General features: G+C 44.3%; 3 protein-coding genes across 4 annotated transcripts; 1 reads left to right on the top strand and 2 right to left on the bottom strand.

Annotated features, from left to right (window-relative positions):
• Positions 1-638: 638 nt before the first annotated feature.
• LOC147062976 (homeodomain-interacting protein kinase 2-like) lies at positions 639-4363 on the bottom strand. 2 transcript variants are annotated; one of them, XM_085905311.1, is made up of 11 exons: positions 4094-4363; positions 3707-3973; positions 3460-3645; positions 2684-2865; positions 2494-2617; positions 2319-2426; positions 2184-2252; positions 1920-2113; positions 1636-1851; positions 1471-1565; positions 639-1397 (listed from the first exon to the last, which is right to left on the bottom strand). In XM_085905311.1, the coding sequence occupies exons 2-11, from the start codon at positions 3896-3898 to the stop codon at positions 1294-1296; spliced, it is 1470 nt and encodes a 489-aa protein (XP_085761437.1). In that variant the 5' UTR covers positions 3899-3973; positions 4094-4363; the 3' UTR covers positions 639-1293. The 2 variants fall into 2 exon arrangements, with proteins under 2 accessions (XP_085761437.1, XP_085761423.1); XM_085905297.1 differs by having other exon boundaries at positions 1471-1580; positions 4094-4357.
• A 4705-nt stretch (positions 4364-9068) lies between these two features.
• Positions 9069-14015, top strand: LOC147062975 (insulin-like growth factor-binding protein 5). The gene is made up of 4 exons (XM_085905333.1): positions 9069-9539; positions 11611-11783; positions 12036-12155; positions 12235-14015. Exons 1-4 carry the CDS (start codon positions 9212-9214, stop codon positions 12370-12372), a joined length of 759 nt encoding a protein of 252 aa, XP_085761459.1. The 5' UTR covers positions 9069-9211; the 3' UTR covers positions 12373-14015.
• Positions 12970-17945, bottom strand: igfbp2a (insulin-like growth factor binding protein 2a). The gene is made up of 4 exons (XM_085905359.1): positions 17531-17945; positions 14872-15041; positions 14511-14651; positions 12970-14330 (listed from the first exon to the last, which is right to left on the bottom strand). The coding sequence occupies exons 1-4, from the start codon at positions 17910-17912 to the stop codon at positions 14169-14171; spliced, it is 855 nt and encodes a 284-aa protein (XP_085761485.1). The 5' UTR covers positions 17913-17945; the 3' UTR covers positions 12970-14168.
• Between the last annotated feature and the right edge of the window lie 999 nt (positions 17946-18944).

Here is an 18944-nt window from a genome sequence, read left to right as displayed (position 1 = left end):
TATGAGTGCTATTCACTTAATCCTGCAAAAAAATATTGTAATGTTCAAAAACATGCAGTCGTGACAATTAAATTTGACAAATAAATAAAATAATAAAAATTTCTATGGAATTTAAAAAAATGTCAAAATACAGTGGATGTTTATTCTGTGCTTGTAAAAAAAAAAAATCATCTCAAATTATATTAAGTTAAATATGAGTGCTATTTAGTTAATCCTGAAAAAATATTGTAATGTTCAAAAACATGCAGTCGTGACAGTTAAATTTGACAAATAATAATACTGTCGTCTTATAAGATCAATTGAACTCTGCTCCTTCTAAGTGTGTTTAAATGATCATCATGACGTCAATTTGCTTGACCAGTACCCTGGAGAGCGCTTCTCCCCTGCCCCTCCCCCTCCCCAAGCGTCAGGAAGCATGGACTTGCAAACTGAGCCACGTTGCCGAGCGAGCCTTTTGAGATTTGCCTACGCCTGGTCGACCTTCTTGCTTCTCTAGCCAGGTATGACCTTCTCTGCCCATCCCTTTGCTTCATGTGACGCATTTGGTTGAAATTCTGAAATTTGCAAAAACCAAACTCGTGTTTGGTGAAAAGTCCCTGATGTGTTTTTCATTTATTTGTCGTTGATCTATGAACCACTAAGAGACTACTGTTATTTTATTGAGTGAGCAATTCACAAGCATAATCCAAAAGTTTTTGGTTGTCTCCCTTCTGTTTGCCTTCACAAGCTTCCAGGATGACATGTAAAAGGTTCATTCAAAAATACACCTCTTTATATTGGAGATCTATTTGAACAGCTAGTATACTTTTTTTTTTTTAAGCATTCCAAACAGTTTGAAAGCGTAGCTTGATAGAAAAATAGAAACATTTAAAATTCCTGTACAAGACCAAATGAACACTGTAGAATTGAGATTAAAAAAATAAATGAATAAAATTGATACTGGAAACATGTGCCTGAATCTAAGCACATATTTCTAGGATCTGTTAAAAAAAAAAAAGATTAAAAAAACATTTGAAAATGAAAAGTGAGTCCAACCATCATAAAATACACTTAGCTTCACAGCAAAAGTGATGGGGGAAAAATATCAAATAAAAAAAATATCACAATTAAAAAAAATAATAAATACATAAAATATTCTAAACTTAACAGCAAACATGATGGGGGGAAATATTAAATAAAAAAAATATCCAAATTAAAAAGAAAATACATCAAATATACTTCACTTCACAGCAAAGGTGATGAGGAAAAATATTAAATATAAAAAAAAATCACAATTAAAATAATGAATAATAATTACAATTCACAGATCGTCCCCTCGGGTTCTTTTGCAGCCTGCGTCGAAGCCTTGTTGTTCTTCCACTGAATTGTGGCATCGCCGCATTCCAAGTGGAGAAATCCTGAGAAAGAGCAAAAGTTTGATTGGTTCTCCAAAAAGTTTCCCGCTTTGGCGTCAGACCAAAACAAGCTTACGTTTATGCGCCGGGTGTTTCAGTTCCCCCCCGCCCTTCCTGGAGCTGTCAATGGAGGACATGTAGAAGACTTCTGCTTCCCTGCTGCTTCTCTTACTTGCAGATGACGCACTGTGAGCATCCAAATGTTTTTATCTCAAAGATGACTTTTTTTTTGCCAACCTACCAGCTGACGGTCTCGTCATCCTCCTCATCTCGTTTCCTTTTCCCGACACCCATGTTGCTTTTCGCCAAGGGAGTGAGGCTGCCGACGGTGATGACCGACTGCTCCGACATCCTGGCCCCGGTAGCGTGATCCCCGCAGGTGAAGCTCGACGAGCTCCAAATGTCTTTGTTCTGACACGTTCGACCCACCTCCATGCAGTCGCGCCAGAGTTTGACGCTGGAGGAGAAGTAAGCCAGGAGTCGGACACGGTCGCGCAGAAACACCAGACGCGCCGTCGCACTTACTAAGCGCTGTTTGGGAATTTTCCGTCAAAGTGGCTCATGGTCACAAACGGGTCCTCCAGAATTTGGCACGGCCTGGACCTTTTGCTCGGGTCCATCTGGAGCATGGTGGCCACAACGTTCACGAAGCTCTCCAGGTCGCACCGCATGGCGCGCCAGTCCTCGTCGCTGCAGTTGATAGGTCGCACAAAATGAACCTAGCGGAAGGAAAAATTCTTCTCAAATTCAAGCCGTAAATACGCCCAGCGGGGGGGGGGATGAACCAACCTCCAGCAAATCGGACAACTTGTTTAAAGGTTGAGTTCCGTCGTAAGTCGTGACCATTTCGGCTCTGTTCTGAAGCCGGGAAAGGGGTGTCAGAACCGGAGCACCAAAGTTGAACAAGAACATCATAGGAGCTACCTTCAACCTCCATTTCTTGGCTTTCTTGCGGAAAAAGCAGGAAGTGAAGATGCCGGCATCCAGGAGGCTGGCCGGTAGTTTACCCAGCGTGGTGTTGATCTGCGACAGCTGCAGATATGACGCGGACGGTTATGTCGGTGATCCCAAGCTCTCGGTGAGGCCACGCGGCGCTTACCATGCTGTACTCATCCGAGCCGGCAAACAGAGCTCGACCGAGCAGAAGCTCCACGGCCACGCAGCCCAGGGACCAAACGTCGATGGCTTCCGTGCACTCGTGTCCGAGCAGCACCTCGGGGCATCTGGGAAAAGGAGACGTCGAGACTTTAGTGTGTCCAAGCAGAACTGAGCGATCCGAAAGGACTCACCGGTACCACATGCTCTGCACTGTCATTCCGCGCGATAACTCCGAGGCGTGCAGAGCCAAACCAAAGTCGATCACCTTCACCTTCAGCGGCAATTGCAAGTGGTCCACCACCATGATGTTGTCTGGCTTCAGATCGCAATGGACGATGCCCACGCTCTTCAGGAACTGCAACGCCGTTGTCAACTAGAACATCAGAGCATATTAGATCACACGAAAGCCATACAAGGTGCAGAACTTCTGTTCTTCAAAAAGGTGATGCTCAATGCTGCTACAAAGTGGATATAGGAGGTCAACTGGAGCCTACGTCAGGACTGATCATATTGTCTTCAGTGAAGCAAACACTGACTGTGGCAAGAACAAGGCCAGAACTTCTTGCTGTGAGTGAAGGCTTGAGCAGATTTGGTGGAAGTCCAAATCAAAGGTAGACTGGTTTGTGTTCTACTACATTTGTTTTGCCAATAAGTCATACTGGTTGCTAGGTGATCGAACAGGAAGTAGCCTGGTGCATTTTGCCTTTTGGTTGGAGGTGAGGGAGACTGCCGGTAAGATCTACTTGTTGGATCTGTGGATCACTGGAAGCAACGTCTGACGTCTCAGTGTCAAGAAGACCATGGGCAAACCCCGCCATCCCATTGGTAGAACGTATCCCGCGAATAGTTTCTTGTTTTGGATGTCGCAAAAGGCTTTTATATTGCTTCGTCAAAGATCGGCGGCGACATCACTGCGACCCACTTTGAATACCTGCAGCAGTATGGATTTGTTATATATGATAGGAACCTGCTGCAGAACTGGCCGGATCTCCATCAGCGACAACGGGAGGCGCCACTTGAGCAGCTGATGCAGACTCATGTCCAGCTTCTCAAACTCCAAGCAAAACTGCCCCTGGAAGGTGAAGGAGTCATTCCAGCAGACGATATTGAAGCGATCCGAGCCGTGTTCCTTCAGCTCGATCAGAACCCGCTCCTGGAATGCAAATTTCAAAAGTCACACGCAGTCGAGTCGGGCTAACCCTTGTGACACGCACCTCATCCTTGGCGTCCTCCATCTTGCTACTGTCCTTGATCACCTTCAAAGCCACCGTTTCGCCCGATGACATCTTCCTGCACTGGACCACCTCGCCAAACGACCCGGCCCCTAAAAGTTCCTCCATCATGTAGCTGCAGGTGGGAGAGGAGATCTGGCACTCCACGGTCACCGGAAAGTCGGAACGCTCCATCCTCGGGTTCCTCACATTGAGAGGAGCTCGGAACGTGCCCGATCCATGGCCCTGACCGTTGGTGCAGCGTCCAATCTGGAGCACAGTTGTCAAATTGCTTGGAGACTTGCTAAAGGTCAGTGAGGATTCCAACAAAAGCGTAACAATCTTTTTTTTTTTTTTTTTTGGGCTAGCACCCGTAATGAACACGCTTACCTGTCAAGTCACTTGAACATTTGATCAAGTGAGATGTTTTAAAAGTCAAATAGACATATATTAAAGACATTTAACAATTCAAACCTAAAACGGTTCAAAATAATAACAAGAAAAAGTCATCTAAGGCAAAAACCAGCAGTAAAGAAGAATCTTTGTGACATCATAGTTATGTGACCTGCGCCTTTGCGACAACCACAAAGAATAAAGACGTGTCAATTAGACAGTTGTATCCATGGTGACCAAATCCCAAACAGAATCATCAGATTTTGATCAAACAGTACAGGCAGTCTCACTTTTGGACTCCTCCCCATAAGGACTTGCATAATCGAAGCATAACATGGCCTTTTTATTTTATATAAATTTTATTTATTTTCTTGAGGTGACTAAAGCCCTTTTGCTTGAAACTGACACTTTAGGGCTGACCCCAAGCTATTTGTTTTGCATTCAATCCAAATAAAATGTCCATCCCCAAAAAACTAGCTGTATGTCAACCCAGTTCATATCTTTGACGTCTATAACCGTCAATGGCACTGAATCGACTGCCATCTTGGATTTTGACACGACATGTACAAGGTGGAACCGTGACCTTCCCATATGTTGGAAAAAGCTGAGAGGCGCAATTGAACATTGTGGCGGACTGTAAATACTCCAAACAAGTTCCCATTCTGCGCTTATCAAATGGAAAAATCAAACCCGTTTGTTTTGCTTTGCACTCCAGTTTCTTCGGCCATTTTTCGGAGCTTAAATCGCCTGCGGGTGCATGAATTGAGACCCCTAAGAAAATGCTTTTGAATATAATATAATTATTGACGCCCTCAAATGGCAGGGAGACAATATTGATTTCCGAGTACTGGACCATTTGAGCTCCTGGGGTTTTCTTTGTGATAGCAGTCGGGGCTAATTAGGAAATGGAAACTCTAGACTTGGCTTTTCCTCACATCCACGTTGGCCGGGAAGAAGCAGACGGACGGACAGACAGACAGACATCCGCAAGCTTCTGAAACGCTCCAGCTGTTCTCCCACCAAAAGAAGGCCAACAGCCGCCTTCTTCCTGTTTCATGCCCGCGTCAACTCACAACCAAATATTAGTTTTTTTTTTTAATTGACTATATTTAGTTGGGATTTTTTCATTTTTTAAATGTACCCGTTAATTGATCCTGCACCTAATGATCCGTAAAATCCAAAACAAAGCAGAATAATAAAGTAGTTAATGTAGACACAGATGCGTGTGAGCTTTGAGTCATACGAGCACAGACTTGGTCTTAGCCTGCAGCATACATGCCGCTACCGGCTGAGGAGCGCAAGAATGTAAAGACTTGCGCTGGCACCCGTTGCCCAATGTCCCGTGCGCTTTATGACATGGCTGAAGGAAGAAACAAAGAGTTGTGGAGTAAGATAATATTCCAGATGCTTGACACAACTGCACAGCTCTTCTTGAACATGATCGGACACGCACAAGGATTCATGGCATAAATTCCCATCCATCAGCATATCATGTGAAACTTTGACTTGGAGGTGATTTTAGCATTTTATCATCACCGCTCCACGGATGCATGTTTGGGAACCGGGCGCCTCCCACACGACCATCTGCTGTACGCGTTGGATTGAATCACATTGCTAGCCGGTAGTATGCTAAAGCGCAAACGTGTTCAGGAAGTGATGACGTGGCTTTCAGTTGGATTGAATTTTCAGCACCTGACCGACCGCAAGTGAGTCAGGCAAGCTTGAACATGGCAGTGACAAAGCTTTGCTTTGATTTACTTTGGGGGGGAGGGGAGGGGACCACGTCATGTCATTGAGATTCAATTGTGTGATGTTGGGGGACATTTCTTCAGCTCCCTCCAGGCACCAGTAGCTGCAAGTCCAATGACAAGCAGACCCCTTCTCCTTTACTCCTTTCAGACTGGTCCCTTTATCTGGTCTTCCTTGAATTGTCTGGAGCAGCCTCTGACTCACCCCTGGCCCGGCCGGCAATATGCTCTCATTGCAGTATCCCGTGTCTCGTTCTGGCGGCGGTTCCCAGAGAACAAAGTCTGGGAACGAGCCCTTTCCATCCAGCTGACTCGGATCTGAAATGTGACAAATGGAAGGGGAAGGGGAAAAGCCGGTGGCTCGGCGCCGACGAGGAAAACATGCGTATAATGACGATTCTCATGCATGTGGAGTAATCGCAGCATCGCTGCTCCCAAGAATCTGGAACGGACCAGCTCAGCACATCTGATAAAGATCTGCAGCGCTCGTGGAAAAAAAACAAGTCGTGTCCCCGAGCCGGTTTCTTTGGCCGCTTGTTTTGCGTTGATATGCGAGAGCCCCAAGGACACAGAGGACTTTAAAAAAAAAAAAACTTAGAGGTGACTTACACCCATCTGAAAGCTAACAATGATGTTCTCACGTCAATGGCGCTGAATGAGTTAAGGTGTAAAAGCGGCAAAATATTTTGTGAATCGGTAATGTTGCAGCACAAGTAAGTCAAGACATCTCTTCGTGTCAGCCAGGTTTTTTCCTGCTGAGTTGTCAAGTAGGATACAGGTGCCAGCCGTCTTGTGCTTTTTTTACCACCATCACGCTTGACACATTTACTATATGATTGGAGGGTTGAAGCAGCAAAAAGTCCTTGGCCAGCAAAATCATTCCGGTTCACTCCACGGTGACTGGTTTAATTTAGACCCCCAAAAAAGCAGTTGCGATGCCTCTTTGTCGTCTTTGCACGTGAGAGCGCATAGCGTCGGGGACGCGCTGACCTTACGAGGTTGCAGGTGGAATGCCAATGTGGGAAACCGCAGTCATCACTCAGCGCAATTTGCTCCCGAGCAACTGCTCAGGCAAGCGGGATGTTGGAATGAGACCGACTGTGGGACAAACAAATGATATTTAGAACCTGGGAAATGTATTTTTATGAGGGATGGTTAGAAGCTTTGCTAAGGTTACACCAGCACCCAGAAGCTAGCTGCGTGTGATAGACAGACACAATACGCGTATGTTGTTGGAATGCCCACACAAAATCTTGCACGTTTGTGTAAATCCAGTGGCGTATTCAGTACATGATACAAAATATAGATGTGTGTGTGTATGTGTGTGTGTATAAATATATATATATATATATATAACATTGAGCATCTGTACCGGCAGATGTTCCGAAAGGATTTGCAACAATCTGTCATTTTACGTCGTGTGGGCTGTACTTGTGGGAACGTGTTATATTTTCAAGACGCTATGTGGCTTCCACTTAGTTGCAGGTGGCTTTGCTTATACATTACCATCATTAGAAGCAAAGCAAAGCAGCAACTGCTGTCGTTGGAAACACGAAGCTTTCGTTTTCTGTGTAAAAGAAAATATCTCCCCTTAATCCGCCATTAGTCACGGCAAACAGGTGCAACACATTGGTTTCCCCGGTGAATTTCATGCTAACATACATGGTGGGAAGCAAACGCGCGAGCACCATCTGCACTTCACACTCAACTTGGATTTCACATTGATTCGGCGGCGCAAGGACGCCGCATCATCATACTGTGTCGCATGGACGAGAATTGGAGTGCTGACAGATGCAAAAGGCCACATGGGCCAATTGCAGTGCATTTATTTGTCACCACGGCAATGATGAAGATCCCAAACTTGATCTCAGAGCTCTCATACGAATCCAGGTTGAATCTTTTGAGTCCTTTTTTTATTTTTCAAGCTGACTCCAGGAAGCTCTTCCACGAGCAGCTGCGAGCGTCCTTTTAGCACATCGTAAAGTAGGTCAGGACGTGAAAGCCGAGCCACGGGTAGACACGGCCAAACAATAGGAGAGAAAACCTTGATGAGAGAACAATGAATAAATCGCTTCTGACTCTCGTTTCAAAAAAAAAAAAGAATCCTCTTTTTATTCCACGGTCATCTTCGTTCTTATCCGCGAATTTGCAAGGAAGTAGCAAGGGAATGGCGGCGTGATGTCACGCGTCTAGTTCGATTTCAGCTGAGTGAGCATTAGCGAGAAAAGTCACGTCTTAGCGGTGCTACCATACATGGCTGCAAAGAGTTGAGATGAATGATAAAGCAGCTGAACAAGGCAGTCAAGTACAGGGTTGTTATCCAAATGAAAGATGAATTTCCTTTTCGACTTGATTGGCTGATATGCTAAAAAGGACATGTGAAGAGAGACTGCCGGCAATGTGAAACCTGACCTATACTGCAAGGAAGAAAAGCTTTCAAAGGTCAGTTTCTGTTCCGGGGGCCTCACCATGAGCAAGATGTTGCTTGGTTGCTCAGAGGAGGGACCCTGGAAATAAATGCATCTGGTGATATGAAAGGAGAAGCATATCATAGAAATCATTAGGATCAAATTAGATTCACAGATTGTAGTAGACACACTGTGAAAAAAAAATAATAATCTGTGAAATTAATATGCTGTAAAAAAGTCATTATTTTTGATGATATATTTAATTGAAAGAAAATTAACAAAAATAAGTACAAATGTAATTTTAAAAAAATTACAAACATTTTAATTCCACCCCCCACTTTAAAAAAAAAAAAAATCACGCTGACTTTTCTAAATCTCTGGATTGCCTGTTCAACTTGAGTCCAATGAGTGGTGGTGGGGGGGGGGGGGGGGGAGTGGTCCTATAGACCTCAGTCCCATCACCGTCTCCTATGTGAAGGCATGCCAGTACCCGCCCTGCAGAATCAGCATCACAGCCTGCACGCTTGACAAGTGCGCCTCCCCCCTCCGTGCCTTCTTTGACATCCCCATCGTCATCGGCCAGCCAGCCAGCCAGCCAGCCAGCTCCAGATTACACATTCTGCTCACACGCAGCCAGGCACGGAAGCAGAAAGGCAGAAAGGAAAGGAGAGGAAAGGAGAGGAGCGACGCAGAGAGAAACAGACGCACGCGAAAGATTTTGCGCGCAATCGGCGCCAGGCAGAAGAAGACGAGAAGACAAGGCCACTGCTGGATCTATTCGTGCTCATTGAAGCTTTTTTTTTGTCTTTTCTTTTTTTCCGCCACTGCAAAACTTGGTTATCAGTCGCGTCAGTGGTGGTCTGCGCTGCTAACTTTGCGCACCTGTGGATGCCGCAAACGCCCTGCTTGATGCTCGGACTCCTCCAGTGGCTTGTTCAGTTGATAACCACGCCTGCAGCATGCTACCGAGCGTAGCTCTCCTGGTGCTGCTGTTCGTCCCAAACTGCTTTGCGTCGTACGTGCCGTGCGAGCCCTGCGACCAGAAGGCCCGTTCCATGTGCCCGCCGGTGCCGGTGGGCTGTCAGGCGGTGAAGGAACCCGGCTGCGGATGCTGCTTGACGTGCGCGCTGGAAGACGGCCAGTCTTGCGGCGTGTACACGGGGCCGTGTACTCGCGGGCTGCGATGCCTTCCTAAAAACGGCGAGGAGAAGCCCCTGCACGCCCTCTTGCACGGCCGCGGCGTTTGCAGAAACGAGAAGTTGTACAAACTGCTGCAGCCTTCCAAAGGTAGGCCAGCGGCGTCACGCTCGTCTTTGGAAAATGGACTCATAATTGGTCAGAATTGAACACAGGAATTGCTATTCTAATGGAAAAGCCTATTTGTTCCTAATCAATCCGAATTGAAAGGCAAATGAAGTGAGACTGATTTCTCATGCGTGTCTTGGGTGAATGACTGACGCTGTGGGTTCAACGGGTTTATTTTGGCACCATGTGATTTTGCTCTCACAGTCCGCCGCTGATGATAAGGTGGCTCTTCTGAAATTCGACCAGTGACTTGAGGTGTTGACCTCTTGGAACCAGCGAGACTGTGTCTCCAGGATTGATATCAAACTCAAGGCCCGGGGGCCAGATATGGCCCGCAAAGACAAATTGTGAATGGACTTCATGTGTCAATACTAAAATGATGAATTGTCTTGACTTTTGAAAAATAAATACGGTTAGCAATGTTGATTACATTCATCTTTTTCAAATATTTGAAGTGATCATTTGTTATGTAGCCCATCTAGTCTTGACAGTCATTATGGCCCTCAGAAGGAAACGATGACGCTGATGCGCCTTTTCCCAGTCAACCCAACAATGGGCGCCATCTTAACCCTGAAAGGCATAAATCAGTCGGCTTTGTGTGTGAGTGGGCAATTGCCTTGGGGGTGCGGATCGGGTGCTGACCCGCATGAAACAAAATTACAGGTGGGACCTGGTTACTCGTGTGTCTGTGTTTTTTTTATTTTTTTTATTGCCTGGCAGAAATGAGCTTGCTCCTTATTGGTGAAGTGACATCTGCCCGAGGCCAAGACATACGAGAAAGGATTTTATTCAACAAGATTCAATTCCAGGTGTTTAAAGTAACATGGATGACATTACACGTGTAGATCTTCACCCCCCGCCCCCCCAAGCGGAAGAATTTCTCGCCTCCTTTTGTTCGTTTCTTGCTGCTCTTGGCCGAGTCGTACCACTCGCAACTGGCTCAGTCGACGGCCAATCAAAAGCTGCGCATTTTGCTAGCTTGTTCAAAGGAGATGATGTCATATTTCAGATCTTTGCGCATTGTCCGCATGTAATCTTTGCATCTTTGTCAACTATGGGTCCAGTTCACCTGATTTAAAGAAGACCATCATCGTGCAAAAGTTTCCAACGTGATTCGTCAGCACAGGCCAGATTGGGTGAGGATTAGCAAGCAAAGACTTGATGGACGGACGTATAATGCGGATCCTGCCTGTTTTTTTTTTTTTTTTCCTCCAAAGGAGGGGGAGAGAGAATAACTGTCAGTAGGAAACCGTTTTCAAGAAGTCATTATGTAGAGGGATGACATCACGGTGATCTACAGCATCGTCATCGCGAGAGCTTTGGTGGTGGGGGGGGAGTGGTGGTGACCTTGTTTCATCATTACGTTAGCTTAGTAGCTTGGCGAGCAGCCACATTGGGCCACGTACCAATGAAATGGAGGAAACGCTACATATCAATGAAAATGGGCCAGCAGTAGCTTAAAGGAACAAAACACGTTTGAGTCAGCTTTGATGACTTCATAGAAAAGCATCGTTTGATTGATTATTTACACTTAGAAGCAATCAAGCAAGAGCACAAGCTCTATTTGGAAAAAAAATGAGGGCACCCCAATCAACTCGCATGGACACGATGAGTGGTGTTCCACAAGGATCTATAGCGGGGCCCAAGTTATTTATCATATACCGTATGTACGATTAATTTTGACTTTTTTTTTTAAGATAGGATCTTGCACACCTGTTCCAGTGGGGAGAAAATAGAGATTCCATGGATGGTTATTGGTTACATATGCTTTCAGATCCTTCCAACTGAGCTTTTAGCCATGATATTTGATTACCTTTCGCACAATGGAAACCTGGCCTGATGTGGTTACTTTGTGGAATGTTCTTCCCCATGTTTTTCCTGTGTACACTGGATTGTGTCCACGTTCAAATTCACACATTAATTTGTCTGTTGGTGCAGATGAGGACAGAGTCAAATTTTCAGAAATTGATCTAATTGTGTTGTCACATACAAACCAATCCTGACTCTTCCGGACATCCATTTGTGACCAATGATGTCTTGTTTCCTGTCCCAGATTCCATGATGCCCCAAACCAAGGTGCCCATTTATGGACGGGACCACATCAGCAGTCGCAAGGCCCAGGCGATGAAGCAGGCTAAGGATCGCAAAAAGCAGCTAGCCAGGGTGGGACCCAATAGCAACTTGGACTTCCCTCTGCACGGCCTGGAGAAATTGGAGCCCCAGTTTGTACGTAATCGGCGCTTCACCTTTAGCAAAGCTTTTTTTTTTTTTGAATTATTATTTTGCTGTCAAAGATATTCTAAATGCATATTCTAAAAGTTTGCATTCCAGGAAAAAATCACCTCATTTATTTCCATACACTGTGCAAACCTGTACTGCTTTACTAATTCACGTGATGTCAAACATCATATCGCAATCGGGAGCATAATCGTAAGCTGTTGATTGTAAATACAAATACGTGTCGCCCCCCCTACGTAGGGGCCCTGCAGGAGACGTCTGGATCACCTGGTTCAAAGCATGAAGGACACATCTCGGGTCTTGGCTCTGTCTTTGTACATCCCCAACTGTGACAAAAAAGGTTTCTTCAAGCGCAAACAGGTAGACTGGAATCCTTCCACCTTGGTGTTTACTTATCACGATCCGGAAAGCCGTTAACCCGTCACGTCTCAACCCGCAGTGCAAACCATCCCGCGGCCGCAGGAGGGGGATATGTTGGTGCGTGGATCGTTTCGGTGCCAAGATCCCAGGCATAAACTACGCCGGTGGTGACTTGCAGTGCAAAGACTTGGACAGCAGCAGCAATAGGAACGAGTGAGGTTCAAGTTTGGCCGTCACACGTGATGAGTGCCAACTTTAAAAGGGAAACAAACTTGCTTGTACATACTGCAACTGTGGTTTTAAGCGGACTGTGTATGTGTGTGTGTGTGTGTGTGTGTGTGTGTGTGTGTGTGTGTGTGTGTGTGTGTGTGTGTGTGTGTGTGTGTGTGCGTGTGTGTGTGTGTGTGTGTGTGTGTGTGTGTGTGTGTGTGTGTGTGTGTGTGTGTGTGTGTGTGTGTGTGTGTGTGTGTGTGTGTGTGCGTGATAACTCCTTGATGTGCTCACCATTAGCAAACATAAGAGGGATAATTTCCGTGATTTCTTTCTTTTTTTTGTGTTGTACTTGCCGATATGGGCCAACCACCCTTACTACGATCAAGCAACTCTGAAATGATACGTTGCTTTTTTCCAAGCAAAAATATTATAAATGATAAAGATAGACAGACAGATATGTCATCGTAAATTTTGACATTTTCGTAAAATTTGGTGGCAGAAAGGAAAAGTGGACCTTAGAGCAGCTAAAAGCAGGTCTAATTTGCGGCGCAGGTGGTCTATTTTGTAAGTGTGTCTGTGCCGTGCCCTTCAAAAAAAAAGCTCACATCTTTTGGGACCTGCATGCAAAGGTTATGTAAAGGCCTGGTGTGGTCTGCAAATCCACCTGGCCGCCGCACGTGTACGCTCATTGAGTTCGTATGGAAATCTTAAGTGCCTTTGGCCACATGGCAATTTGCATGGCGCTTCCAATGTGGAGATTGATAGATGGTGAACGATTTGATCAGAGACGGCGCCACACCGTCACAAACCTGTGTAGCCCCCCCCTTCGTTAAGCCTGTCAAGCAGTTTATCTGATTAATGTATTGATAACATTATTTTCTCAGATCCATTATATATCGGGCAAGTACTTGGGGATTTTTTTCGTCACCTTCTTTGTGTTTATTTTATGACAATGCATCATGCGTGGGTTTATAATTTGAAGCCTGTCCCCCTCCGCTCCATCCATTCAGGCGCGACGCGTGCGTACAATGTGGCAAATCAACGAAATTGACTATGATGTGAACAAATATTTATCACTTGTGTCGTTCATGTACTCGGTTTTTGTAAGACAAATCACTATTTAATTAAAGAACCTGTACTCTGGAAAAGCAAGCTTGGACCTTTTGATTGCAACATTTAAATCTGTTCTTTTTAAAATGACTTTTAAAGCCGTATTACCTTCACCAAGAATGGGAGATTTTAATTTCCTGTTTTATTTTTTACTGAACGCAAGGCTAGTCCGATTCAAATTTTCAAAACAGTAGCCTACGTTTTGCTTTGAGATACGAGTGAGCGGTTTTTCGAGTTGCCAGATATTTTGTCGTTGTTGTTGGTTTAGCTTTATGCTAACGAGCAATGCAAAACGTCATAGAGAGGCTCCGTGTATATTCAATGTCTGTATTACACTGCTCCCGAGTGGCCAAAGAGTACATAGGAGTAACAAGTGGTCCATTTAATTATTTTTACTTCTATATAATTAATCCATGACAGTACATTTTTATGAAGTACATTATGAGAGTGTTTTTTTTTTTTTTTTTTTTCAATGGGTTAAGTGTTTTGAGTTACATGTAGTCACAAAACACAATAAACTAGTTTCAATGTACCATTAAAGACATATAATAAACAAAGCACCCCTTGCATCTATAATGTTGTCTTTTTTTTAACAGTATGCGCTTACTGAAGCTTGCAAGTTGCACCTCACTTATTCATTGTTGTTTGTTCCCAGATGCTTCCTTCACAGTTGCTTTTTTTGGGCTTTTATTATTGTATCTGCTCCATGTTGGCCATCTCCAGCTCCAGCTCTGGAAGGTACTGGCTGCAGTTGGGGTTACCCCGCACGGTGGGGGCTGCTAGGATGGGTCGCCCCGTGTAGGGGTTTACACACCAGCACTCACCCCTCTGACCATAAAGAGACATCTTGCACTGAAACCACATTTATTACAGGGGAGTCAGCAGCAATCTTCTTTCTTACAATATTAGAGATATTAGAAATTAAATTGGATATAAATATATAAATATAAATATGTTCTCTATATTTTTTTAAATATATTGATATATGTATTTTTCTATATATTATGTATTTAATTCTACATGATTATGCACCTGTTTGAGGTTATACTGCCCTCTCTTGTCACAGTTGGGGATGTGCAGGGCATAGAGGTCCTCCAGTGGACCTCGATTATCTCTGAAGGGCATCTTGGAGATCCTCTCCAGCACCTGGTCCAACTCCTGCTGACATGGCGTCTGAAACCCGAAGCGAGGCACAGAGTCACTGCATGCGGGTGGAGTGGAAACTTTGAGTATATGAGAAAGCCAGAAGTTGTTTTTTTCATCCATATGTGCTGAGTTTGAAAGGATTTTAAAGTTGACATCAGGGATGTCATTTGAAAATGTTTTGAAATGTGTCAGTACAAATGGAGGCCTTGTACATGATTTACTGATTTGTTCTACCCCCCTCCCTTACCTGTCTGGGTCGTGTAGGTTTAAGCTCTTCCACTTTGTTGCTCTTCATCTTGGTCAGGATCTCTTGACGATGTTGTCGCATAGCCGTCTCCTTGGGTCCCATCCAAGTGGTGTCCTTAGCTAAGCGGACATCAGTCAGGCTGGACTCGGACAACAATTCCAAGGTCTCACCTGGAAGGGGGAGAAAGTCAATCAGGTATACATTTATGGTGTCGTATGTTTATTGTTTGTTAGGTACCTGTGTGTGAAAGAACGGAGCTAGCTAAAATGTACACAAGCAATAATCCTAATATTTTTGCAAATTTCCTCTCCCCTAAAAAGATACACCGGGGTTATAATAAATTGCAATTTTTTTTTTAATATAATTGGATTTATTTTGACATTTAAAAAAAAAAAATTCTAGTATGCTTTTTTTTGACTTTGTTTTTTTTTTTTTACTAGTTTTTATATTAGTTGTACTTTTTTTTCCATGTTTGTTTAGTGCAAGGTAAAAAAAAGTTCACTCACTATTATGTAACAGTAAACAAGAATTATTTTTCAATTGACGAAGATGAAAACAAAGTACTTTTAAGACGTCGTTTCAGTTACTTTTCATTCTTGTCAAAGCATTTTACATTTGATTTCCTTAACAGCAAGGTTGTTTTTCATTTTGAGTTATTTTCTTACATTTCAGTCATTATAATCACCTTGTGATAGACATGGCCACTCTTTTGACATTTGATCATTTATATATAAATATTTATCAAATTATTGTATTTTTGGCTCCAAAATAAAAAAAATTCCCCCCCGGCTAGAAACTGTTTTGATCAAATGTGCCCTTACGTAATTTAGACATACTGTATGGAGGTTCAAAGTCTCAGCAGCCCCACACATGAACGCACCATTTGTAAAGGTCAAAGGGCACAATCGCTTGCACTGTATGTACATGCAGCCAAGCACAGAGGACCACACCACCTTCCCTTTATGGGGGAGTCAGGCCTCGGTGGGCCGGTCGGGATCAGCAGTCTAAACATAGGAGCAGGCCAACTGTCCAGTCTACTGCTTTAATTAATCCCCAGACAATGAGTTCCTTTGGAAAAGTGAGCCATGACAGATTCCCAGAATGCACAAAAGCCAGAGGTGCCGCGTCAAGATTGGGCTCAACCAAGCGTAGAGCGGCTCATTCGCTTCAGTGTAGATCCAAATCTTCTTTTTGTGTGTCTGCCTGTCCATCCACCTTAAAGTGCTGGAACTGGTTTTGTACAATCTGCAGAAGGCAGATGTGTTTCCCTTTTATCTCAGAGTGCCTTTTAGACACGTTATGACATGCACACACACACACACACACACACACATGCCTACTTCGATACATTCATCTCACTTGCCGACAAACAATTGCAAATTAGAGGTGTGACGATCAATTAAGAGTAATTGACAATCGATTAATTTCTTTTTTTAAATGTCCAATTGCTTAAAGGTCCAGGTAAAATAGGTAATATTATCTCATTTACACAAAATAAAATCTGGAAAACTGTGATGAATAATTTCCAATTGTGACTACATTGGTTCGTTTCTATTCTCTGTATCGGCTGCAGCTCACCTGGAAACGGACGAATGGTTAAAATGATTTCAATTGTCTTGAAATAAATCTTGTGCACCGAGGAGGGTGAAAAGATATCCCAGTTCTCGGAACAAGCGCGAGAAGATTCTGGGCACGGCTACTAAACGCGCGGTTGCCGTCTTGATTGGCAGAAGTTGGAACGACGACGTTTTTGAACAAAGTCTGCGTTGGTGGGTGGAGGATTTTTTTTTTTGTGGAGGATTATCTCTGGGCTATTTCAGTCTGTCAGGCTTCAACTGGACAGGAATGCTTGCTCTTGTTAGCCAAGCGTGTTATTTCAGATGGTACTGCTGTTTCTTCCCACTCTGCCTCTCACTTCCAGGAGCACCTAGAAAATGTACTTGACAATGTTACTTCCTCCACATTCCTCCACTATTCATCCTCATATTGTTCTTGTATAACAACCAGCAGTAGTGATGACGTAAGGCTCCGTGGCCTTTGAGCCGCTTTCCGTTGGGATTCATGAAATCCCGATGATAACGATGGAGAAAAATGATGAACGTGTCGTTCGGGCAAAGCATTTAAAGGTCCGGCTCGGCAGAGGGCCTCGGAATCATCCGAATCGTGAGAGGCTGTTTACTTTTCCTCTTCGCGGTGACCCGTCCTTGTACAAACAACAAAGCACATGAGCCTCAGTGGACTCCTCCTGCACACACAGTCGGCCCGTTTTCTAGGTAAACCCCAGTGTATGCTTACTGCAGGTCAAAGCCTAAAGTCCAGCTTTTCCAAACAATGCAACATTCCTCCCGCTGTCTCCCGGCTCTCTCCGATCCCTCAAAGAATCATCAACATCAACTTTTTTTTTTTTTCCAGCGCCATCCAAGAAGTGCCGTTTTTGGACATTTCTGCCCACTACTTTAGTTTGCTCGCCGGGTTAAAGGCAGCTTTGGGGTTGCAAGAGTGGAGGATTGTTCCCAACTTTTCACATTTGTGCTCAAACCAAGCAGACAAAGCCAGTCAAGTTGCAAATGAGCAACAAGCATGATCCTTTTATGCGAGTAGGATTTTTTTTACATCAGTTGTCATATTTCCCGTTATTTGAAGCAAAAATGAAACTGACCGCTGGTCTGCTCCCGGTGCTCCAGGCTGGCGGTATCGGTGTCGACCGTATGCCGGCACAGACCCATGCCTTGCATCAGTTGCTCCAAGGGAAGCTCCGAATCGGGAGTCGGGTAGCATCGCAAGCCAGCGGCACACCTCGGGGTGTACACGCCGCACGTCTCGCCCTCCTGCCGGGCGCACACCGGGCAACAGCCGCAGCCCGGCTCGCGCACGATTTCCGCGCAAGGCTCGTTGAGCTGCGGACAGAGAGCCAAGCGCTCCGCGGTGCACGCCGGGCAGCGGAAGATCATCTCGGCCAGCGAGCCGCCGGCGACGGCCAAGGTGATGACCAGCAGGCTGTAGAACTTGAGCATTGTGATTTGTCTTGGCTTTTGTGGCATTATTGTGGGCCGGTGGTGGAAGGAATTACCAAGTTTGGGGTAGAGAGAGGGGGAGAGAGAGAGAGAGAGAGGGAGGGAGAGAGAGGGGGGGGGGGCGCTTCTCGTGTGCACGCGAACAGGTGAAGCAAGGGGGGTGCGCGCGGTGGTCTGCTGGGTCCTACAATTCTCATGGTTGAGGACTGGACCTGACAAAGCTTTTGCAGGGCGAGACATTTCTTATTCAATGCTACCGAATTTCAAATGGCAGGCATTGCAGTATTTTAGAGGAAAAAATAGTCATGTCCCGATAACAGATGGATGTAGTCGGTTATCACAAACCAAAGCAGAAGTTTTATTCTCAATTGCAAACACATTGCCAGCCATTGTGCATTTGAATGATTCAATGAATGTTTCAAAACAGTTGTTATAGATTCATGCGAATGTGCTGCACTGTACTTTAACGTCAATTGAAATGTACTTAAAATATATATTGTTCTTTAATTATTATTATTTTACATATTCTGCACATTTAAAGAAGAAAATGTACCGGACTGAATTAAAGTGTGACAGAGTTGGAAGAAGTACCATACAGCAACAGGAGCGGAAAGGGAGGAAGGCACCTGTACTGCCTATCAAATGAGATCCAATATAAAAGCTTTATAATGATAATATTCTGCCTTATTGAGTAATTGTTTAGTCGTTTATTGTGTACATTTTAACTGGTCTTGCGAGGAGTTTTGAGGCGTTAGTAATATTTATGTGACACTACTTAACTAGAAAGTGTGTGCACTTCAACTCTTACGGAAAATGCATATACAATAATAAACATAAATCAATACATCGATGCCACAGTATCAACAAAAAATGAAAATTGCAATTATGTACATAAAGAACAAAAAAAGAACAGAAATAGCGTTGATTCAAATTTTTATTTAGTTTTCACACATTTTATGTTGCTCAATGTAATGTTACAGAATTTAAATAAGTAACATAAAACCCATTCGTGAACCAATAAAATAAACTTGATATTTAAATTTGGTGCGTCACGACCAC

This window comes from Syngnathus leptorhynchus, chromosome 1, assembly GCF_054491065.1.
Source record: "Syngnathus leptorhynchus isolate UIUO chromosome 1, UIUO_Slep, whole genome shotgun sequence".
Classification (NCBI taxonomy): Eukaryota; Metazoa; Chordata; class Actinopteri; order Syngnathiformes; family Syngnathidae; genus Syngnathus; species Syngnathus leptorhynchus.
This window is presented reverse-complemented; position numbering and strand designations above follow the sequence as displayed.